The sequence below is a fragment of the Colossoma macropomum genome, unplaced genomic scaffold (genome assembly GCF_904425465.1).
Source record: "Colossoma macropomum unplaced genomic scaffold, Colossoma_macropomum, whole genome shotgun sequence".
NCBI lineage: Eukaryota > Metazoa > Chordata > Actinopteri > Characiformes > Serrasalmidae > Colossoma > Colossoma macropomum.
Window position 1 is genome coordinate 38,323,493 of NW_023494791.1, and position 20,342 is coordinate 38,343,834.

At 38.4% G+C, this 20,342-nt stretch overlaps 1 protein-coding gene across 1 annotated transcript; it reads left to right on the top strand.

The window, feature by feature from the left end:
- The first annotated feature begins 421 nt into the window (after positions 1-421).
- LOC118811090 lies at positions 422-18,949 on the top strand. The gene is made up of 11 exons (XM_036575298.1): positions 422-719; positions 825-955; positions 1,472-1,508; positions 5,247-6,095; positions 9,612-9,704; positions 9,842-9,948; positions 10,779-10,815; positions 10,893-11,723; positions 15,366-15,472; positions 17,219-17,255; positions 17,333-18,949. The coding sequence occupies exons 1-11, from the start codon at positions 695-697 to the stop codon at positions 18,220-18,222; spliced, it is 3,144 nt and encodes a 1,047-aa protein (XP_036431191.1). The 5' UTR covers positions 422-694; the 3' UTR covers positions 18,223-18,949.
- Positions 18,950-20,342: the final 1,393 nt, after the last annotated feature.

Here is a 20,342-nt window from a genome sequence, read left to right on the forward strand (position 1 = left end):
CATGGCCACGCATTAGGATCTCGTTCCCACGCTTGACTAAGTCGTGGCCAGAGCTTAATCATCTCATTCCCACGCCTTACTAAGTCGTGGCCACGCATTATTTTTATTTATACAGGATGTCACCAGCGGGGCTCCGTATTTTCACGACATGAAAAGATAATTATGACATTAAATATGTAGAATAATGCACTAAAATAAACTGTCGTGCTACTAGAGAACCTGATAGTATCAGTATAAATACAGAGTCTTTAAGAGCCACAGTGGAGATTTAAATTTAAAAAAAAAGAATTCATTTTAGAATGAAACGAAACAAACGTCACAGGTGTCAGCGGAGCTTCTAGCCAATGAGGTTTAAGCTCTGTCGTCATCGAGCCATCTCTCAGCTCGCGCAGCTCGTGGGAAGCAACTGCAGCGATTGGCTCTGAAGCTGCGCCCGCCTCGCACTCCCGAGATTATTATAATGTCATCGTGACAAAAAAACTAACCGGCATGCACCGCACCGAGCCAGGCGGCGATCGGTCTGCGCAGCGCCGTCATCTCTACTATTTTCACTCTATTGCTTCAAGGTCAAACTCCTCCTTTGAGGACAACCATCGACTCTTGAGCCTGTTTTTCTTTTCTTAGTTTCTGTTTCGTTTCCATGAAGAAAACATGAAACTGTTGAAGGAACATGAAACTCCATCACTGACAGTGAATGAGATTCTCAACTGCAATGGCAGGTAAAATCCAACCTCTTCAGATGATTCAATGTGTCTAAATACTTAAAGTACTCTAATAGTGTCCAGACTTTGCTGTAAACTTTATTTATATACTTTATTTTTTAGAAAACACTTACAACTCCCCCTCAGCTTCTGAAAAGGAAGTTGGTACAGGACAGTCAGCACCGTACAGGACCTGGCTGACTTCTTCTAAACTGCTGGCATGCTTTGTTCTAATAGCAGCGATTGGGTTACAGGCAAGTGGCATGAAATGTAGCTGTTCATGTGTTTGGTTTGTATTTCTGTATATTGACATTGTAGATATTTTAAAAAATGTTCTCTCTAATTCTTAAACCCAGCCTTACAGATAAAACATATACTGTCTAGGTTAAGTGTAACATTAGTTTCTTGTTTTATTATTTAGATAGAGACCTGCTAGTTGTATATAAACGGTTTTAGCTTAATTAAAAGTAGACCAATTGCTAATTACTGTGAATCATAATGCAATTTAAACCTGTACTAGTGTGTACACTCTTGGACTGCCCAGAAAATGGTTCTTCCTTAAATATATAAAATATTAAGGCATTTCACAAATCTAGACCTCCATCAAGTCATGTTGGCAATTATGTTGGCAACCCCATCATGTATACACATACAAGTTACTATACAATTGATATTTCATGTTTTACCCTAACAGGCTTTTGTGTGTTATGAGTTGTGTGTTGTGCTGCTCAGAAAACAACCAACTGACAAAGTTCAAAATTTCTCCCCAGATTTTCAACCAAGAGAACAGCTCTGTGAGTGACACAGGTATGTACTCTAAAATCAGAACAATGCTATAAAAATACAAAAATCACAAGTTATACAACTAATTTAATGATCCAACAGCACAAGAATTAACTGAAGAGCTTCGGATCCTGCTGATTGGAAAGACGGGTGTGGGCAAGAGTGCAACAGGAAACACCATCCTGCGCAAAAATGCCTCCAGATCTGAGATCTCATCTTCCTCTGTAACCTCACAGTGTGAAAAAGTCAGTGGCAATGTGAATGAAAGAAATGTCACTGTTATTGACTCTCCAGGTCTGTTTGACACTGACTTAACTCCAGATGAGGTTGTCAGTCGGGTTAAACTGTGCATTCCACTGTCCTCTCCGGGTCCACATGTCTTTCTAGTTGTGATTCAGTTAGGTAGATTTACAGAGGAAGAGAGAAAAACAGTTGAGATATTTCAAGAGATTTTTGGCAAGGAGTCCTCCAGGTACACCATGGTGCTGTTCACACATGGAGATCAACTTGGGAAGCAGAATATTCATCAGTTTGTACGTAACAACTCAAATCTTTTGGATTTCATCAAGAAGTGCAGCGGCCGATACCACGTGTTCGATAACAAAGATCAGGATCCGGACCAAGTCCTTCAGCTTCTGGACCAGATTGATAAGATGGTCACTGGAAATGGTGGAGAACACTACACCACAGTAATGCTACAGGAGGCTGAGAGAGCGATAGAAGCAGAGAAACAGAGGATCTTGAAAGAGAAAGAAGCACAGAGACAGAAAGAGATAGACAATCTGAGAGCACAGTTAGAGAAGGAAATGTTGGAAAATGTTTAACAGATTGACTGTGAGATACCAGATCATTATTATAGAGAGTAAAAGGCCATGGAGACAGTACACAGCCCTGAAGCCTCCTGTACATACATACTCCTGTGATAAACACTATGATGTTTTTATTGTTTCCTTCAACTCAAAAAGGCCAAAAACCACCATAAAGCTAAGTTAATGTTTAAATCCTTTAACTTTTGAAAGAGCTTGGCAATGTTCACCATATTAAACATTATATTATTAAGCTGAGCTACAATGTAAGAATAAAACACATACAAAATTGTTAGCCAGATCTAAATGTCTCAAAATGTGATCAAAAGCTTGATTAATGGCATTGTCAACTGACTGTAAGGATAATATGCACAAATACATTCATAGCATCCAAAATAAGTGCTATGGGTCTTACTTGTGGGTCTTATGGCAAAAACTTTGAGAAAGAGAAAAGAAATAGCATGAGTGGGGTGTAAGAGAAAAGCCTGAAAGTGACATTTTAGGAAAAAAAATCAGATTTTGATTGATCTTATTTATAATATTTTTGGTTATAAAAACCATTTAGGCTATTTGAGAACTTCCCACTGAGGTTGTCATACTTGCCTCTTCAACAGATCTCTCTGACTCTTCTTCAACAGGCTTAAACTCATCCTCAGCCTTTTCCTGATCTGAAAAATCTAAATCTGAATCTTCCTCAATTATTTTGTACTAAATATTCTCTGCTTTTGTTTTGTCTCCTAAAACAATACGTTATGACTTTCGTGATAGTGAAAATTATTTTAGTGTCCACTATAGTGGATATTCACAAAATAGCTGTTATTCAATCCCAGAAATTATTCAGCTGCTCTCTGAACTCATGAAATAAACCATTTTCCACTGAAAAATGGTTCTATGTGAATATCCACTATAGTGGACATTAAAATAAGGGTGCACAATTACAGTTCTGGTGTAATCGCTCCCTCTGGTGGGGTGTGGAGTGTGTCAGCTACCACCCGGAAAAAAAAGAAGAAGCAAGAAGCTGACATGTAGTGTCCTAGAAACATAATTGTACTACACTGTCACATCATTTTATTATTTAAAATAGAAATGGAACAATAAAAATGACAACTTTTACATTTTATCCTTTTTGGTTTTCATTTTTATGTTCTATTGCTTCCTGCCAAACCCCGCCTTCAAGGACAATCATTGGCTCTCGAGCCTGCTTTCCTTTTCTTGGTTAACAGTTGGCCAGCTTTTTTGGAATGGAGTAACGGGACGGCTGGTTTATGCATTTGTGTGAACACTAATCTGTGAAGAAACGAAAGAGAAATGTGTCTTTCAAGGATCACAGAACTTCATCGCTGAGGGTGAATGAGATTCTCAACTGCAATGGCAGGTAAAATCCAACCTCTTCAGATGATTTTATGTGTCTAAATACTTAAAGCACTCTAATAGAGTCCAGACACTGATATGAAATTAATGAATCTACTTATTTGTTAATTTCTTATTTATTTTCAGAAAGCAATTATAACTCTTCTGCAGCTTCTGAAAAGCAGGTTGGTACAGGACTTCCTATCATTTTGTCTTATGATCTGACAGGTCAAGATAAGATTTTTTATAAATTCATATAACAGGAGCAAATCTTACAGCATCTTCTCTCGTTAGGAATTCTTAAACTGCTCGATCAAAGTCGACAATCAACTGGCATGCCTGTTACCAAGCCACCGATGCAATGCGCACAGCTGAAATGTAAACATGTAATCAAAATCATGTTAAAATGTAAACACCACACCGTAAACACCAGCACTAACACAGCTGGGAACGCTGCATTCTAATTGCACTGAATTATGAGACGGCACGAGCAGCAAGGCATTGAGACAGCTGCCTTCAGTTTCAGATACAGTCCTAGTTCACCAGACAGCTACTGTTACTGGTGTAAAAAAGGTCAAAACAAAACTGAACTGTGATAAACTGAAAATATGAATATTATGAGAGTGCCTGTTCATCAGAGCGCCGCTGCTCCACAGTTTCAGTTTCCATTTGCTTTAGCCAGCTCCCCAACTTCATTCAACCTAAAAAACAACCACACTTTTAGCTCTGCATCCTCATTATTCACCAACATTGCTGATTTTGTCTAGTTAGGATGTTCCTGTAATACTGTTTTCTTATCTGGAGTTAGCATAAGATTATAAAATTAAGATGTGTTATTCTGTAATAGCTACTGACATAATTCAGTCCTAACTAAGTTGTCATGGTTACTAAAGAGATACGATTTCAGAGTGATAGTGTTTCTGTAATAAGGCCCCTGACTAGCTTTTTCTGTGCTGGCATGCTTTGTTCTAATGGCAGCGATTGTGTTACAGGCAATTGTCATGAAATGCATGCAGCTGTTTGTGTCTTGGTTTGTATTTCTGTACCTGGGACAAAGTAGATATTGTGTCATTCTAAACCCATGACTCAGCCACACAGATAGAAGATATACTGTGAAGGTTAACAGTAACACTATGTTCTTGTTTTCTCAGAAAAATACCTGTTAGTTGAATATAAACTGTGTATAAAGACCTGTCAGTTGAATATAAACTTAGGTTAGAAAAAATTGCTTATTACTATGAATTTTAATACAATTGTAACCTTTCTTAGTATCTACATTCTTCTATTCCCCAGACAAAGGTTTTACCTTGAATATATAAAATGCTAATGCGTTTCAACAATCTAGACATCCATCAAGCCATGTTGGCAGCCCCATCATGTATACAGACTCAAGACATGATTATATTACTCTAACAGGCTTTTGTGTGTCATGAGTTGTGTGTTGTGCTGCTCAGAAAACAACCAACTGACAAAGTTCAAAATTTCTCCCCAGATTTTCAACCAAGAGAACAGCTCTGTGAGTGACGCAGGTATGTACTCTAAAATCAGAACAATGCTATGAAAATACAAAAACACAAGTTATACAACTAATTTAATGATCCAACAGCACAAGAATTAACCGAAGAGCTTCGGATCCTGCTGATTGGAAAGACGGGTGTGGGCAAGAGTGCAACAGGAAACACCATCCTGCGCAAAAATGCCTTCAAATCTCAGATCTCTTCTTCCTCTGTAACCTCACAGTGTGACAAAGTCAGCGGCAATGTGAATGAAAGAAAAGTCACTGTTATTGACTCTCCAGGTCTGTTTGACACTGACTTAACTCCAGATGAGGTTGTCAGTCGGGTTAAACTGTGCATTCCGCTGTCCTCTCCAGGTCCACATGTCTTTCTAGTTGTGATTCAGTTAGGTAGATTTACAGAGGAAGAGAGAAAAACAGTTGAGATATTTCAAGAGATTTTTGGCAAGGAGTCCTCCAGGTACACCATGGTGCTGTTCACACATGGAGATCAACTTGGGAAGCAGAACATTCATCAGTTTGTACGTAAAAACTCAAATCTTTTGGATTTCATCAAGAAGTGCAGCGGCCGATACCACGTGTTCGATAACAAAGATCAGGATCCGGACCAAGTCCTTCAGCTTCTGGACCAGATTGATAAGATGGTCACTGGAAATGGTGGAGAACACTACACCACAGCGATGCTACAGGAGGCTGAGAGAGCGATAGAAGCAGAGAAACAGAGGATCTTGAAAGAGAACGAAGCACAGAGACAGAAAGAGATAGACGACCTGAAGACACAGTTAGAAGGGGAAATGTTGGAAAATGCAATAAAGATTCTACAGGAGCAACAAGAGAGAGAGGCAAGGGATAAAGCTGAAAGAAACAACCCATGGCTTGCCCGCATTGGTGGATTTTTATGGAAAATTATCAGTAAGGTTGTGTTTTTTTTTAAGAGAATCTGAAGGCAAAGTTTGATTGATTGATTTTTTTACTGTGGTCGGTGGTAATTCTATCCAGTCTATCAAGATGTAATTCAACCCTGTTGTAACACAATACACAAAACACTGTAACACATACACCGATCAGGCATAACATTATATCCTTGTTTCTACACTCATTGTCCATTTTATCAGCTCCACTTACTATATAGGAGCACTTTGTAGTTCTACAATTACAGACTGTAGTCCATCTGTTTCTCTGCATACTTTGTTAGCCCCCTTTAAACCTGTTCTTCAGTGTTCAGGCCCCCCATGGACCCTCACAGAGCAGGTACTATTTGGGTGGTGGATCATTCTCAGCACTGCAGTAACACTGACTTGGTGGTGGTGTGTTAGTGTGTGTTGTGCTGGTGTGAGTAGATCAGACACAGCAGTGCTGCTGGAGTTTTTAAACACTGTGTCCACTCACTGTCCACTCTATTAGACACTCCTACCTCATCAATCCACCTTGTAGATGTAAAGTCAGAGAGGTCATCCTCTAGTCCTTCATCAGTGGTCACAGGACGCTGCCCACAGGACACTGTTGGCTGGATATTTTTGGTTGGTGGACTATTCTTAGTCCAGCAGTGACACTGAGTGACACTGCTGTGTCTGATCCACTCAGACCAGCGCAACACACACTAACACATCACCACATCAGTGTTACTGCAGTGCTGAGAATGATCCACCACCCAAATAGTACCTGCTCTGTGAGGGTCCATGGGGGGCCTGAACACTGAAGAACAGGTTTAAAGGGGGCTAACAAAGTATGCAGAGAAACAGATGGACTACAGTCTGTAATTGTAGAACTACAAAGTCCACCTATATAGTAAGTGGAGCTGATAAAATGGACAATGAGCGTAGAAACAAGGAGGTGGTCATAATGTCATGCCTGATCCGTGTATACAATAAACTATATAACACAGAATTTGCAATATACAATATATTGTGGAGGAGAAAGAATAACTCTATCTGTGCATTATTACAAAGGCTGAAAATCCTATGGACAGACTATAATGATATACAGTATTCCCGAAAAGTTGATTAATACCACAATACCTTGCAAATTATTATGAGTTTGAAGATCTGTATTTCTGTACAAACTGTAATAGATGATGTAAGAACACTGTTGATCCTGGATGAATAAAATTGAACAGATCTCTTCTTACTTCATATTTTTTTGTCTCAAAAAGAACAACCTTTGTAGAGATTTTTTGATTATATGATGCAAATTAATGCTCCCACTTCAAATAATCACTAATGTAAGATCCCAAGAATTTTAAAGATTTTACAACAGATATCGACTGTCTCAAAACCTGAACTGGAGGTTTTACGTTCTGTTTCTTACTATAATCCACAATGAGCTCCACTGTTTTTGCTGTATTAAGCTGAAGGTCATTGTTAGTACACCATGTTACTGATCTGTTCACCTCCTGTGGATGACTGGTTTCATTACTATCTATAGTAAGGCCTATTATATTTCTGCTTCTTTCAGAATTTTAACAGATTGACTGTGAGACACCAGATCATTAGTATAGAGAGTAAAAAGCCATGGAGACAGTACTCAGCCCTGAGGCCCCCTGTACTAAGTGACAAACACTGTGATGTTCAATTTTTTATTTTAACTCACTGTTTCCTTCCACTTAAAAGGGTCAGAAATCAACAGCATAAAGCTAAGTTAACGTTTAAATCCTTTAACTTTTGAAAAAGCTTGGCGATATTCACCATTATAAAGCTGAGCTAAAATCTAAGAATAAAACATACAAATTTTTAGCCAGATCTAAATGTCTCAAAATGTGATGAAGAGCTTGATTAATGGCATTGTCAACAGATTGGCTCAATAAGCAAATTGATAAGAATTCTCTACTGAGGCTGTATGTGACTTACAATAGGTAAATATGCACAAATACCATCATAGCAACCAAAGTAAGTGCTATGGGCCTTGTGTGTCTCCTGAGGAAGGTGATGGAGAAAATGCAGAAAAAAAACAACGTGAGTGGGAGGAGAGAGAAAAGCCTGAAAGTGGCATTTTAAATGTTAAAAAGCATTCATTAAGTGAAATCAAATCTTAGCTTCCTTAGCCAAAGTATGAGTTCTCATTGGATGAGGGATAGTCATTTTTGGCTCCTTTGCATTCATAAAATAAGGGGCAGACGCACACTGACCTGGAAGCCCAACAAGAGCTAAGAGATACACACAAACACCAGCACGAGTGAACCAATGTGTTCTATTACACATATTTAAGTGAAACAAAAACCTACAGGACACCAGGTGGTTGGTTAGAGCCCGTTTTTAAACAGTCTATGCTCCTCTCCTCATTAGCCACAGCTGCATGAAATCAAGGGAGAGGAGCAGCTGGAATGTGTGTGGGGGAGTGGCCGCAGCGGCTCCGTCTCTCCACAGCCACACTATCTATCTATCTATCTATCTATCTATCTATATACCTTGACTCTCATCACTTCAGCGTGTTCTGTTCTCGATTGTTGTGCATAGTTCACAATTAACTGTAAATAGGACAACTATATATATATATATAATATATATATATATATATATATATATATAAAGCAGTGTTTGTGAAAGACATTCACTAAAGTTTGTATTGCATACATAAATTTGGTGTATCTGTACGATCAAACACACTTTTGTTCACAGGTTAGACATTGTATTTGTAACTCATTGTAAATGTCATGCTGTTGCCAACATGTGATTTCCCAATGTGTATCAGAATTTGCAGATTTTGTGCTTGAACTTGGTCTTCAATCAGTAATAAGTCAAAACAGACAAATGCCTGAGGATCAGATTGTCAATAACGTCAGATTTCGTAGCCATAAAAGATCAAAGTGTAGCTTATTCCATGACTGGACAGACTGTTTTATGGATAACGGTTTTGTGCTGGACTGCAACACATATTTATGTTTATTTAGGCTACGTACACAATGATTACAAATGTCAAGACTATTCATTTTTCCTTTTAAGACATATTGCACATTTCATTTTTTTATTGCTGATAAAATAATTAACTACTGTCCTAAATGTAAGGCATCTGTACAGAGCACAATCACAGGGCAACAACAATGGTAAAATCGACAATCATTTAATAAAGATTCTCAGAGCAAAAAACTCAAACTGAAGAAAAAGCAAGGCAGGTGCAATAACTCTGTAAAGGCAGACAATGACAGACGAGGCGGTCAAAGTGAGATAGGAACACTCAGGTAGGGGAGTAGGGCTGGTTAAGATCTGACAGAGACTGGAGAGCAACAGGCAGAATTTATACACTCTGAAACCAGAGGTAGAATGAGTCCAGGTGATGAGGTGAGTGGACCAATGATAGCTCTTGCACTAGTACTGTCTACATCTCTCCAGCACAAGGGTGCAAAACCAGTTTAATTGCTCCCTCTGGTGGGGGTGCCGTGTGTTTACACTCTATTGCTTCAGGCCAAACTCCTCCTTTGAGGACAACCATTGGCTCTTACGCCTGCTTTCCTTTTCTTAGTTGCTGTTTCATTTCCATGTAGAAACGAAAGACAGATGTGTGATTCAAGGAACACGAAACTTAAGAACACAAGATTCTCAACTGCAATGGCAGGTAAAACCCAACCTCTTCAGATGCTTTAATGTGTCTAAGTACTTAATGCACTCTAACAGTGTCCAATCTTTGTAGTTAATTTTATTGCTTTAATTATTTATTTACTTTTCTGAAAATATTTCTTATCTTTTCTGCAGCTTCTAATAATCAGGTTGGTACAGGACAGTCAGCACCGCACAGGACCTGGCTACCCTTTTCTACACTGCTGGTAGTCTTTGTTCTAATAGCAGCAATTGGGATACAGGTAAGTGTCATGAAATGCAGATATTCATGTGCTTGGTTTGTGTTTCCCTACCTGGGACACAGTAGATATTGTGTCATTTTTAAAAAAAATATTCTCTCAAATTTTTAAACCTGATAAAGCCCCACAGAAAAAAGATAAACTGTCTAGGTCAACTGTAACATTATGTGCTTGTTTTTTTATTCGGAAAGAGACCTTTCAGCGGTACATAAACTTCTTTTTAAAGTTAAAAATGTAGAGTAAACGCTAATTACTACTGTAATGTGGCAGGACAGACCAGACGCTCACAGTAAAAGCAAAAGTTGGAGGCTTTAATGTAACAAGGATCAATTAAACATGACATTGTAAAACAGACAACAGTCAAAACCACAGAGAGGCTGCCAACAATCATGAGAGACCTTAAAGAGGTGGTCGAGAAACAAGCTGAGGTCAAAACCGAGAGGCAAAACACGAAAATAAGTAGAATAAACCAAAAAGGATTGAGACAAAAAACTTGTTTGAACAGGGCCAGTAAATCACAATGAATGAACAGGGTGAAGTTAATGACAGTTAACAGCCTAATTCAGGCGACCAGGATCTGGAGAGTGGTTGCTGATTGGCTGATGCAGGTAGGGTGAGCGTCACATGCTCTCTCGATCTCCCAGAGTCCAGGAGAGAATCAATGTCTGGAGTGTTTACCGACTGTGTTGGCAACCCCATCATGTATACACAAACGAGTTACTATATGATTGATATTTCATGTTTTACTCTAACAGGCTTTTGTGTGTTATGAGTTGTGTGTTGTGCTGCTCAGAAAAACAACCAACTGACAAAAGTTCAAAATTTCTCCCCAGATTTTCAACCAAGAGAACAGCTCTGTGAGTGACACAGGTATGTTCTCTAAAATCAGAACAATGCTATTAAAACACAAAAACGCAAGTTATACAACTAATTTAATGATCCAACAGCACAAGAATTAACCGATGAGCTTCGGATCCTGATGATTGGAAAGACGGGTGTGGGCAAGAGTGCAACAGGAAACACCATCCTGCGCAAAAATGCCTTCAGATCTGAGATCTCATCTTCCTCTGTAACCTCACAGTGTGAAAAAGTCATCAGCAATATGAATGAAAGAAAAGTCACTGTTATTGACTCTCCAGGTCTGTTTGACACTGATTTAACTCCAGATGAGGTTGTCAGTCGGGTTAAACTGTGCATTCCGCTTTCCTCTCCGGGTCCACATGTCTTTCTAGTTGTGATTCAGGTAGGTAGATTTACAGAGGAAGAGAGAAAAACAGTTGAGATATTTCAAGAGATTTTTGGCAAGGAGTCCTCCAGGTACACCATGGTGCTGTTCACACATGGAGATCAACTTGGGAAGCAGAACATTCATCAGTTTATACGTAACAGTTCAAATCTCTTGGATTTCATCAAGAAGTGCAGCGGCCGATACCACGTGTTCGATAACAAAGATCAGGATCCGGACCAAGTCCTTCAGCTTCTGGACCAGATTGATAAGATGGTCACTGGAAATGGTGGAGAACACTACACCACAGCGATGCTACAGGAGGCTGAGAGAGCGATAGAAGCAGAGAAACAGAGGATCTTGAAAGAGAACGAAGCACAGAGACAGAAAGAGATAGACAAACTGAGGGCAGAGTTAGAAGGGGAAAAGTTGGAAAGGGCAATAAAGATTGAAAGGGAGAAACAGGAGAGAGAGGCAAGGTATGAAGCTGAAAGAAGCAGCTCTGTGTTTACCCGCATTGGTCAATTTTTATATAAAATTGTCCGTATGTTTTTTTAAAAACGATTTTAAGAGAATGAATCAGGAAGGACACAGGACAGAAAGAGATAGAAGATCTGAAGGAAAAGTTTGATTGATTTTTTTTATTGCCAATAACATGGTGGTAATTCTGTCTAGTGCATCAAGATGCAGTTCAACTCTGGTGTAGTATAATACACATAAAATTACAATGTAACACATATAAAACAAACAATGTGCAATATGCAATGTACAAAATATTGTGTAGGAGATACTTGAAAAAATTTACATCATTTAGTATAGAAGAATCATGAAAAATCCAACAGTAATTGTAACTGTGCATTGTTACAAAGGCTGGAAATCTAACGGACAGACTACAATGATGTTCACAAAAGTTTTTTAACCTTATATACTATCCAGAGGAGTTTATTAACCTTGTACACTGCTAACAACTGTTTATTAACCTTAACATAGTAGGAAAAACTGTTCTCGAAATAGTTTTTAAAGATCTGTAGCGCCTCTCAGAAGAAATTGGCTGGAAAAGATGCTGAATCAGAGGAATGTGTAATTATTTTCTTTACTTGCTTTGGAGTTTGCTGAGTAGAAATGGAGTGAATTGAAGGAAGAAGTATTCCAGTTATCTTTGAAGCTTTACCCACGATACCTTGCAAATTATTATGAGTTTGAAGATCTGTATTTCTGTACAAACTGTAATAGATGATGTAAGAGCACTGTTGATCTTGAATAAAATTTAACAGTAGATCTTCTTACTTCATATTTTTTGTCTCAAAAAGAACCTTTGTAGAGATTTTTTGATGAGATGATGTGAAGTAATGCTCTCCTTCAAATAATCACTAATGTAAGATCCCCAAAATTTGAAAGATTTTACAACAGATATCGACTGTCCCAAAACCTGCACTTCACATTCTATTTCTAACTATAATCCACAATGAGCTCCACTGTTTTTGCTGTATTAAGCTGAAGGTCTTTGTTAGTACACCATGTTACTGATCTGTTCACCTCCTGTGGATGACTGGTTTCATTACTATCTGTAGTAAGGCCTATTATATTTCTGCTTCTTTCAGAATTTTAACAGATTGACTGTGAGACACCAGATCATTAGTATAGAGAGTAAAAAGCCATGGAGACAGTACTCAGCCCTGAGGCCCCTGTACTAAGTGACAAACACTGTATTGTTAAATTTTTTATTTTAACTGACTGTTTCCTTCTTAATGTTTCAATCCATTAACTTTTGAAAGAGTTTGGCAATATTCACCATATTAAAAATTATATTATAAAGCTCAGTTAAAATCTAAGAATAAAACACATACAAAATTGTTAGCCAGACCTAAGTGCTCTTCATCAAAATATGATGAAGAGCTAAATTAATGGCATTGTCAACATACTGTTTAGCACGATAAGTGAATTGATAAGAATCCAATACTGAGGCTGTATGTGACTTAAGATGGGTAAATATGCTCAAATACCTTGATAGCAACCAAAGTAAGTGAGAAAAGCCTGAAAAGGGCATTTCAAATGTTAAAAAAATCAGACTTTGATTGACCTTCTTTTTTGTGATATTTTTGATTATAAAAAAAACATTTAGGCTATATGAGAACTTCCCACTGAGGCTGTCATACTTGCCTCTCCACCAGGTTTAAACTCATCCCCAGCTTTTTCCTCATCTGATAAATCTAAGTCCGAATCTTCCTCAATTATCTGTACTAAATCTTCTTTGCTTCTCCTCTATCTCTTAAAACAATGTATTAAGACTTTAGTGACAGTAAAAGACATGAAGATCATCTTGGTGTCCACTATAGTGGTACAAAAACATTTGTTAATCAATCACAGAAACAATTTAAATGCTCTCTGACCTCATTAAACAAACCATTTCCCACTGAAAACAGCACCAAAAGGGTTCTGCTATTGTTACAATAGCACTGCTGTGTCTGATCCACTTGTACCAGCACAACACACACTAACACACCACCACCACGTCAGTGTTACTGCTGTGCTGAGAATGATCCACCACCCAAATAGTACCTGCTCTGTGAGGGTCCATGGGAATCCTGACCACTGAATAACAGGGTAAAAGTGGGCTAACAAAGTATCAGAGAAACAGATGGACTACATTCTGTAATTGTAGAACTACAAAGTGCACCTATATAGTAAGTGGAGCTGATAAAATGGACAATAAGCGTAGAAACAAGGAGGTGGTCATAATGTTATGCCTGATTGGTGTATACATATATATGAACATACCTCAAGTCTCATCGCTTCATCATGTTCTCCCAGTTAAGCTTTATTTCTCCTTTATTATGCAAAGTTTGCAATTAACTATAAATAAGACAACAATCTATCTGTAAAACACTGTTTGTGAAACACATTCACTAAAGTTAAACATGACTGCAAAGTTTCAAATCCCATCATAAAATGAGTATACAAAAAATTTACTAGTGTTCATAAATTTGTTGTATATGTGCAATCATACTCACATCTGATCACAGGTTTGAGCAAAATAGTTTAAAAACCTCAAATTAAAAGCTTAATTCATGATTGAATCATCCAACTCACTATAAATATCATCAATAATATAAATAAAAAAAGAAAATAACCATGGTTTCAATAATAATTGTGCACATGGGAATCCTTGTAATAAAAGCTCAGGTAATTCAGTTTGCTGTTGCCAACATGCGATTTTAGAAATTGCAGATTCTGGGCTTAAACTTGGCCTTTTGGTCAATAAGAGTCAAAATAGACAAACGCTTGAGGATCAGATTGCCAATAATGTCAGATTTAGTAGTGCTGGACTGCAACACATATTTATGTTTATTTGTACACACTGATGAACAAATGTCAAGACTATTAATTTTTCCCTTAAGATATTTTGCACTTTTCTTCTGTTTATACTACTCATAAAATAATTAAATTATTGGTGTCTGTACTGAGCACAGTCACAAGGCAACCCCAATGGTGAAATAAACAATAATTTTATAAAGATTCACAGAGCAAAAACCTCAAACTAGAGCAAAAAAAGGCAGGTGCAATAACTCTGTAAAGGCAGACAATCACAGGCAGTCAACGTGAGACAGGAACGCTCAGGTGGGGGGAACAGGGCTGGTTAATAACTGAGAAAGACTGGAGAGCAACAGACATAGTCTCTGAAATGAGCCACAGGTAAAACGTTAGCTCTTGCACTAGCACTCTTTCCCTCTCTGCAGCGCACGAGTGTAATTGTTTCCTCTGGTGGGGGTGCAGGGTGTGACAAAAAACACAACTTAAGAGTAGCAAAAACAAGCAGTGTTCTAGAAACACAATTATACTACACAATCACACTATTCTATTACTTCATATAGAAATCAGAAAACAAAAATGACAAATTTCACATTTTATTTCTGCCTTTTACGCTCTATTGCTTCAGGCCAAACTCCGCCTTCGACCACTGGCTCTTGTGCCTGCTTTCATTCTCTTAGTTTCTGTTTCATTTCCTTGAAGAAACAAAAAGAGAACTCAAGGAGCACGAAACTCTGTCACTGAGAGTGAATGAGATTCTCAACTGCAATGGCAGGTAAAATCCAACCAATTTGATGTGTCTAAATACTTGAAGCACTCTAATACTGTCCAGACTTCGCTGTAAACTTGATTTATTTTTATCATTTTTTACTTAACTCAACTGCAGCTTCTGAAAAGCAAGTTGGTAAAGGACAGTCAGCACCGTACAGGACCTGGCTGACTTCTTCTAAACTGCTGGTTCTCGTTATTGTAATGGTAGCGATTGGATTACAGGTAAGTGTCATGAAATGCAGCTATTTATGGGTTTGGTTTGTATTTCTGTACCTGGGACATAGTAGATATTGTGTCATTTCTAAAACCATGATTCAGCCTCAGATAAAAGACAAAAGACATACTGTCTAGATTGTCTAACATTATTATTATTATTTTTTATTCAGAAAGAGACATGTTAGTAGTACATAAACTTCTTATTTCGTTAAAAAAGTAAAGTAAATGCTAATTATCATTGTAATGTGGCAGAACAGACCAAAGCAAAAGTTGGAGTTAATGTAACAAGGACCAATTAAACATGTAGTAAAACATGCAGGGGTCAAAACCAGATAGAGACTATCATTAATCATTAGAGACATTAAAGAGATTGTCAGGAAACAAACCGAGGTCAAAACCGAGAGGCAAAACATGAGAATAAGTAAACAAAATGGACAAAGACAAAAAAAACAAGCAGGACACCGAGTAGCAGTAGAGAGAAGAATGCACTCTATTCACTTGTACAAACAGGGGCAATACTTCACAATGAATGAACAGGATGGACCAGTTTTATGGGGTGAAGTTAGTGACAGTCGGCCGGTTAGAATTCAGGTGACCTGGATCTGGAGAGTGGTCGCTGACTGGCTAATGCAGGTAGGGTGAGCGTCACATGCTCTCTTGCAGGATGCTTGCAGGTGGAGTGCAGGGGCCATATTACGTTAAGACTGAAGTTAAGACTGAAGTTAACACTGAAGTTAGGACAGAAGCCATTACAGAACAACAGTTCTTAAGTCTATAATCTTATCTTATTTCCAGATAAGAAAACGGTTTTACAGAAACACCTTAAGTTACCAAAATATCCTAAATGTTTTCTTAACTTTAAGATAAATCCCAGATCTGTCTTAACCGCTGTTTTATTTGTCTGTTTCTGTTGTTTTATGCAGTGATAGGCAGCAGTTCACTATAAGCAGCATAATGACGTTACATTTTTCTACACTGAAAATGGTGCTTTGACTTGGGAGTTCTTTTTCTAACAGCGTTTAAAAGCCCCAGAAGCTCAGACATGATCTCCACCATCCCCTCTTATTACCTTTGTGTGTTATTGTTGATGATAAAATATTGCAGTGATGGTGGTGAATAATGAGGAGACAGAGCTGATCGTGTCTGTTTATTAGGAAGAATAACATTAGCGCGCTCGGCTAAAGCATTTGGGAAATGAAACTGAAACTGTGGAGCGGCGATGCTCTGATAAACAGCATGAAGCACTGGCACAATATTCTTAACTTTCAGTTTATCGCGCTTTAGTTTTATTTGACTTTCTTTACACCAGTAACGACAGCTAACGTTAGCTGTCTGACTAACCAACTTGATTACATGATTACGTGCCAGCTGTGCGCATATGGTTGGTTGCTAGGTAACAGACACGACAGTTGATTGTCGACGTCCATCGAGTAAGTTAAGATTTCATAACTTGGGATAAGAAAAGATTCTTAAATTAAGATAAAATTTGCTTCTGTAATACGAATTTGTGAAAAATCTTATCTTGACCTGTCAGATCTTAAGTTAAGACATATCTTAAGTTTCTGTAATACGGCCCCAGGAGAGGATCAGAGTGTTTACCAACAATGTTGGCAACCCCATCATGTATACACATACAAGTTACTATATGATTGATATTTCATGCTTTACTCTAACAGGCTTTTGTGTGTTATGAGTTGTGTGTTGTGCTGCTCAGAAAACAACCAACTGAAAAAGTTCAAAATTTCTCCCCAGACTTTCAACCAAGAGAACAGCTCTGTGAGTGACGCAGGTATGTACCCCAAAATCAGAACAATGCTATAAAAATACTAAAACACAAGTTATACAACTAATTTAATGATCCAACAGCACAAGAATTAACCGATGAGCTTCGGATCCTGCTGATTGGAAAGACGGGTGTGGGCAAGAGTGCAACAGGAAACACCATCCTGCGCAAAAATGCCTTCAGATCTGAGATCTCCTCTTCCTCTGTAACCTCACAGTGCGATAAAGTCAGTGGCAATGTGAATGAAAGAAAAGTCACTGTTATTGACTCTCCAGGTCTGTTTGACACTGACTTAACTCCAGATGAGGTTGTCAGTCGGGTTAAACTGTGCATTCCGCTGTCCTCTCCGGGTCCACATGTCTTTCTAGTTGTGATTCAGCTAGGTAGATTTACAGAGGAAGACAAGAAAACAGTTGAGATATTTCAAGCGATTTTTGGCAAGGATTTCTCCAGGTACACCATGGTGCTGTTCACACATGGAGATCAACTTGGGAAGCAGAATATTCATCAGTTTGTATGTAAAAACTCAAATCTTTTGGATTTCATCAAGAAGTGCAGCGGCCGATACCACGTGTTCAATAACAAAGATCAGGATCCGGACCAAGTCCTTCAGCTTCTGGACCAGATTGATAAGATGGTCACTGGAAATGGTGGAGAACACTACACCACAGCGATGCTACAGGAGGCTGAGAGAGCGATAGAAGCAGAGAAACAGAGGATCTTGAAAGAGAACGAAGCACAGAGACAGAAAGAGATAGATGACTTGAGAGCACAGTTAAAAGAGGAAGAGTTTGAGAGACAGAAAAAGAAGATAGAGAAACAACATGAAGACGAGGCGAGAGAAAAGGCTGAAAGAGGCAGTTCATATGTTGACAAGATCTTTCAGATTTTGATTGAACTTGTTTTACGATATTTTGGGTTACACAAAACATTTTCTGAGAACTTTTCACTGAAGTTGTTACTCACCATATAGCTCAAGAAAATAAAAGAATGGGACACCATGCAAAATAAACTGAATATAATAAGGGCCAGTTGTGTTTATGGTTTATAACAGGTTATCGTTTAGCTTTCTTTAGGTTCCTTTGCTGTAAGTATCTCCAAAATCAGCTCCAGTTTTAGAGGGGTTTAAAGCTGAGACCAAGACTTCCACTATGTCTTTAAACGACATTACTGGGATGTTTTCACAAATTGCAGTGGGCCTGGTATTCTTGAAACTGACATACTGAGCTTTACTTATAATGGTAACACACAGCCTGTGTCCACTTTGCAGTTCAGTTTGGTGCCATTGATACTCATGACGTTTGTATAGGAGGTAGCTTTGGCTCTATATACCTTCTTAAAGTGACCTTTCCCACATTTACAGTACGTCTATAGATCTGTGCTCCGATGCTGAATGCTGACCTATGCACCTGTGGCATAGCGGCCCTTGAATCAATGAACTTGAAGGCTTTTGCACCACCTTTTTGTGTGCTTGTCCCATTTTAGATTTGACAACCCAACTTCATCTGTCCATGAATCCTGTAACTCTTTAACACATCTATTAGCAGTTTTAAGTTGCTTTGTGTCTACAGGTGTAACACAGAAAGAAAATTATTGGAGAGCATGTGTTATATTTTAGATGAATAAAGCATTTAATCAGATGATTTTTGTTGAATGTTGAATTTAATACCCTATACAGTTCTGTGAATTTAGGTCATATTTACTTACATTTATTTTTAGCAATACATATGAATCATATGTTGTTGAAACTTGTTCTATTAAAAGTGTTATAACAAAGAAGAAGAGCTGCCTATTTGAATTTTATTTCAGAGATGCAACACTTACAACAGCATGTAGTGCATTGAACAGTCAGCTGTCCTCAGTGACGGGCTTACCACCCACCTTTATTTAAAATTTTAAAATGCCCATAAAAAATCGTGGTGGAAAAGCCAGGAATCTGAATATGTGCCAAATATTGCAAAAACATTTTTACACTTGGATGAGGTTAGATTTTTCAATCCATGAGAAATGCAGAAAACTGCTGGAAACAGATGTCTCCAGTAAAGTGGGACAGTTAGTTCAGCCCTCATTAAAGGGGAATTCACTGAACTGATTTTGCAAGAATGAGCAGTCAGAAGCTGACAGTACAAGCAAAGTAAGCACATTCACTTCCCACACGTTCTGCATTTGTCCATCTTACGGCAAAGGAAAGTGAATAACCTTACAGCAGTGCTATCCATAGGCCCACATGTAGGCTGCATAGCCTGCTTGCTGCATGCATGTATACTCAGAAGAGTGTGCAATGGGGCAGGCAAAACCCAGCACCGTAATCAGTGGAACCAATAAAAATTCTTCTGGCTATCACTGAGTTTTGAACTGGGCAAACCAACTCTCTGTATAACCCTCCACCTGAAGCCAGGGCTGAACCTGTTGGGGAAGGAGGGGATCTGTAAATTCAGTTCATTTCTGCTTATGAGACGCGTGGTGGCGTTAACTAAGCACCTGCTGCCAGCACACGTTCTAAGATGTCTGGCGGCGCCTTGCGTTTAACTGACGGCAAAATGAAAACCCATAACCGCCGCCCTGGACGGTGTTTTTAAACATAGCACGTGCTTTATACGCCATCAAAACCCTGACAAATTCTGATCCTCTTGGCTTGCCATAAACCCAAACAGCACAAAACTCGCTCAGGGCGGAGAGGTACATGCAGGGCGTTGTAAGAAAAAACAGTACCCAAACAACATATTTTTTTCGAATTTAGTACTATTTAACCATTATCAGCATAGACATAGAACATCTTATAAGACACAAATAAGTTCACTGGTCATTTTGGATAGCAGAGAAATAGGTGATTTTGTAGTGTAGACATACAGACATCTGGTTCCTAGTACTAAAATGGTAAACAATTTTAACTCTGTAAATTTCTCTAGAAAGGCACAATTCAAACCAAACTACTCTGAATGATTTTGTTTACATCTAAACGCTTGAATGATTAAGTAATTTTGCAAAATCGGTGGAGTTCCCCATTAAATGGGCCACTGCCTGCCTCACACAGCAGCTCTGACTTGTTAGGGCTACAGTCATGTACAGCTGATGGAGGGCTGTCAAAACTGC

Bases quoted from the DNA above. Each gene is read 5' to 3' on its own strand.
- LOC118811090 (XM_036575298.1), top strand. From the start codon at position 695: ATGAGATTCTCAACTGCAATGGCAG. The intron at 720-824 runs GTAAAATCCAAC...TTTATTTTTTAG, and splicing joins ATTCTCAACTGCAATGGCAG to AAAACACTTACAACTCCCCC. The intron at 9,705-9,841 runs GTAAAACCCAAC...TCTTTTCTGCAG, and splicing joins ATTCTCAACTGCAATGGCAG to CTTCTAATAATCAGGTTGGT.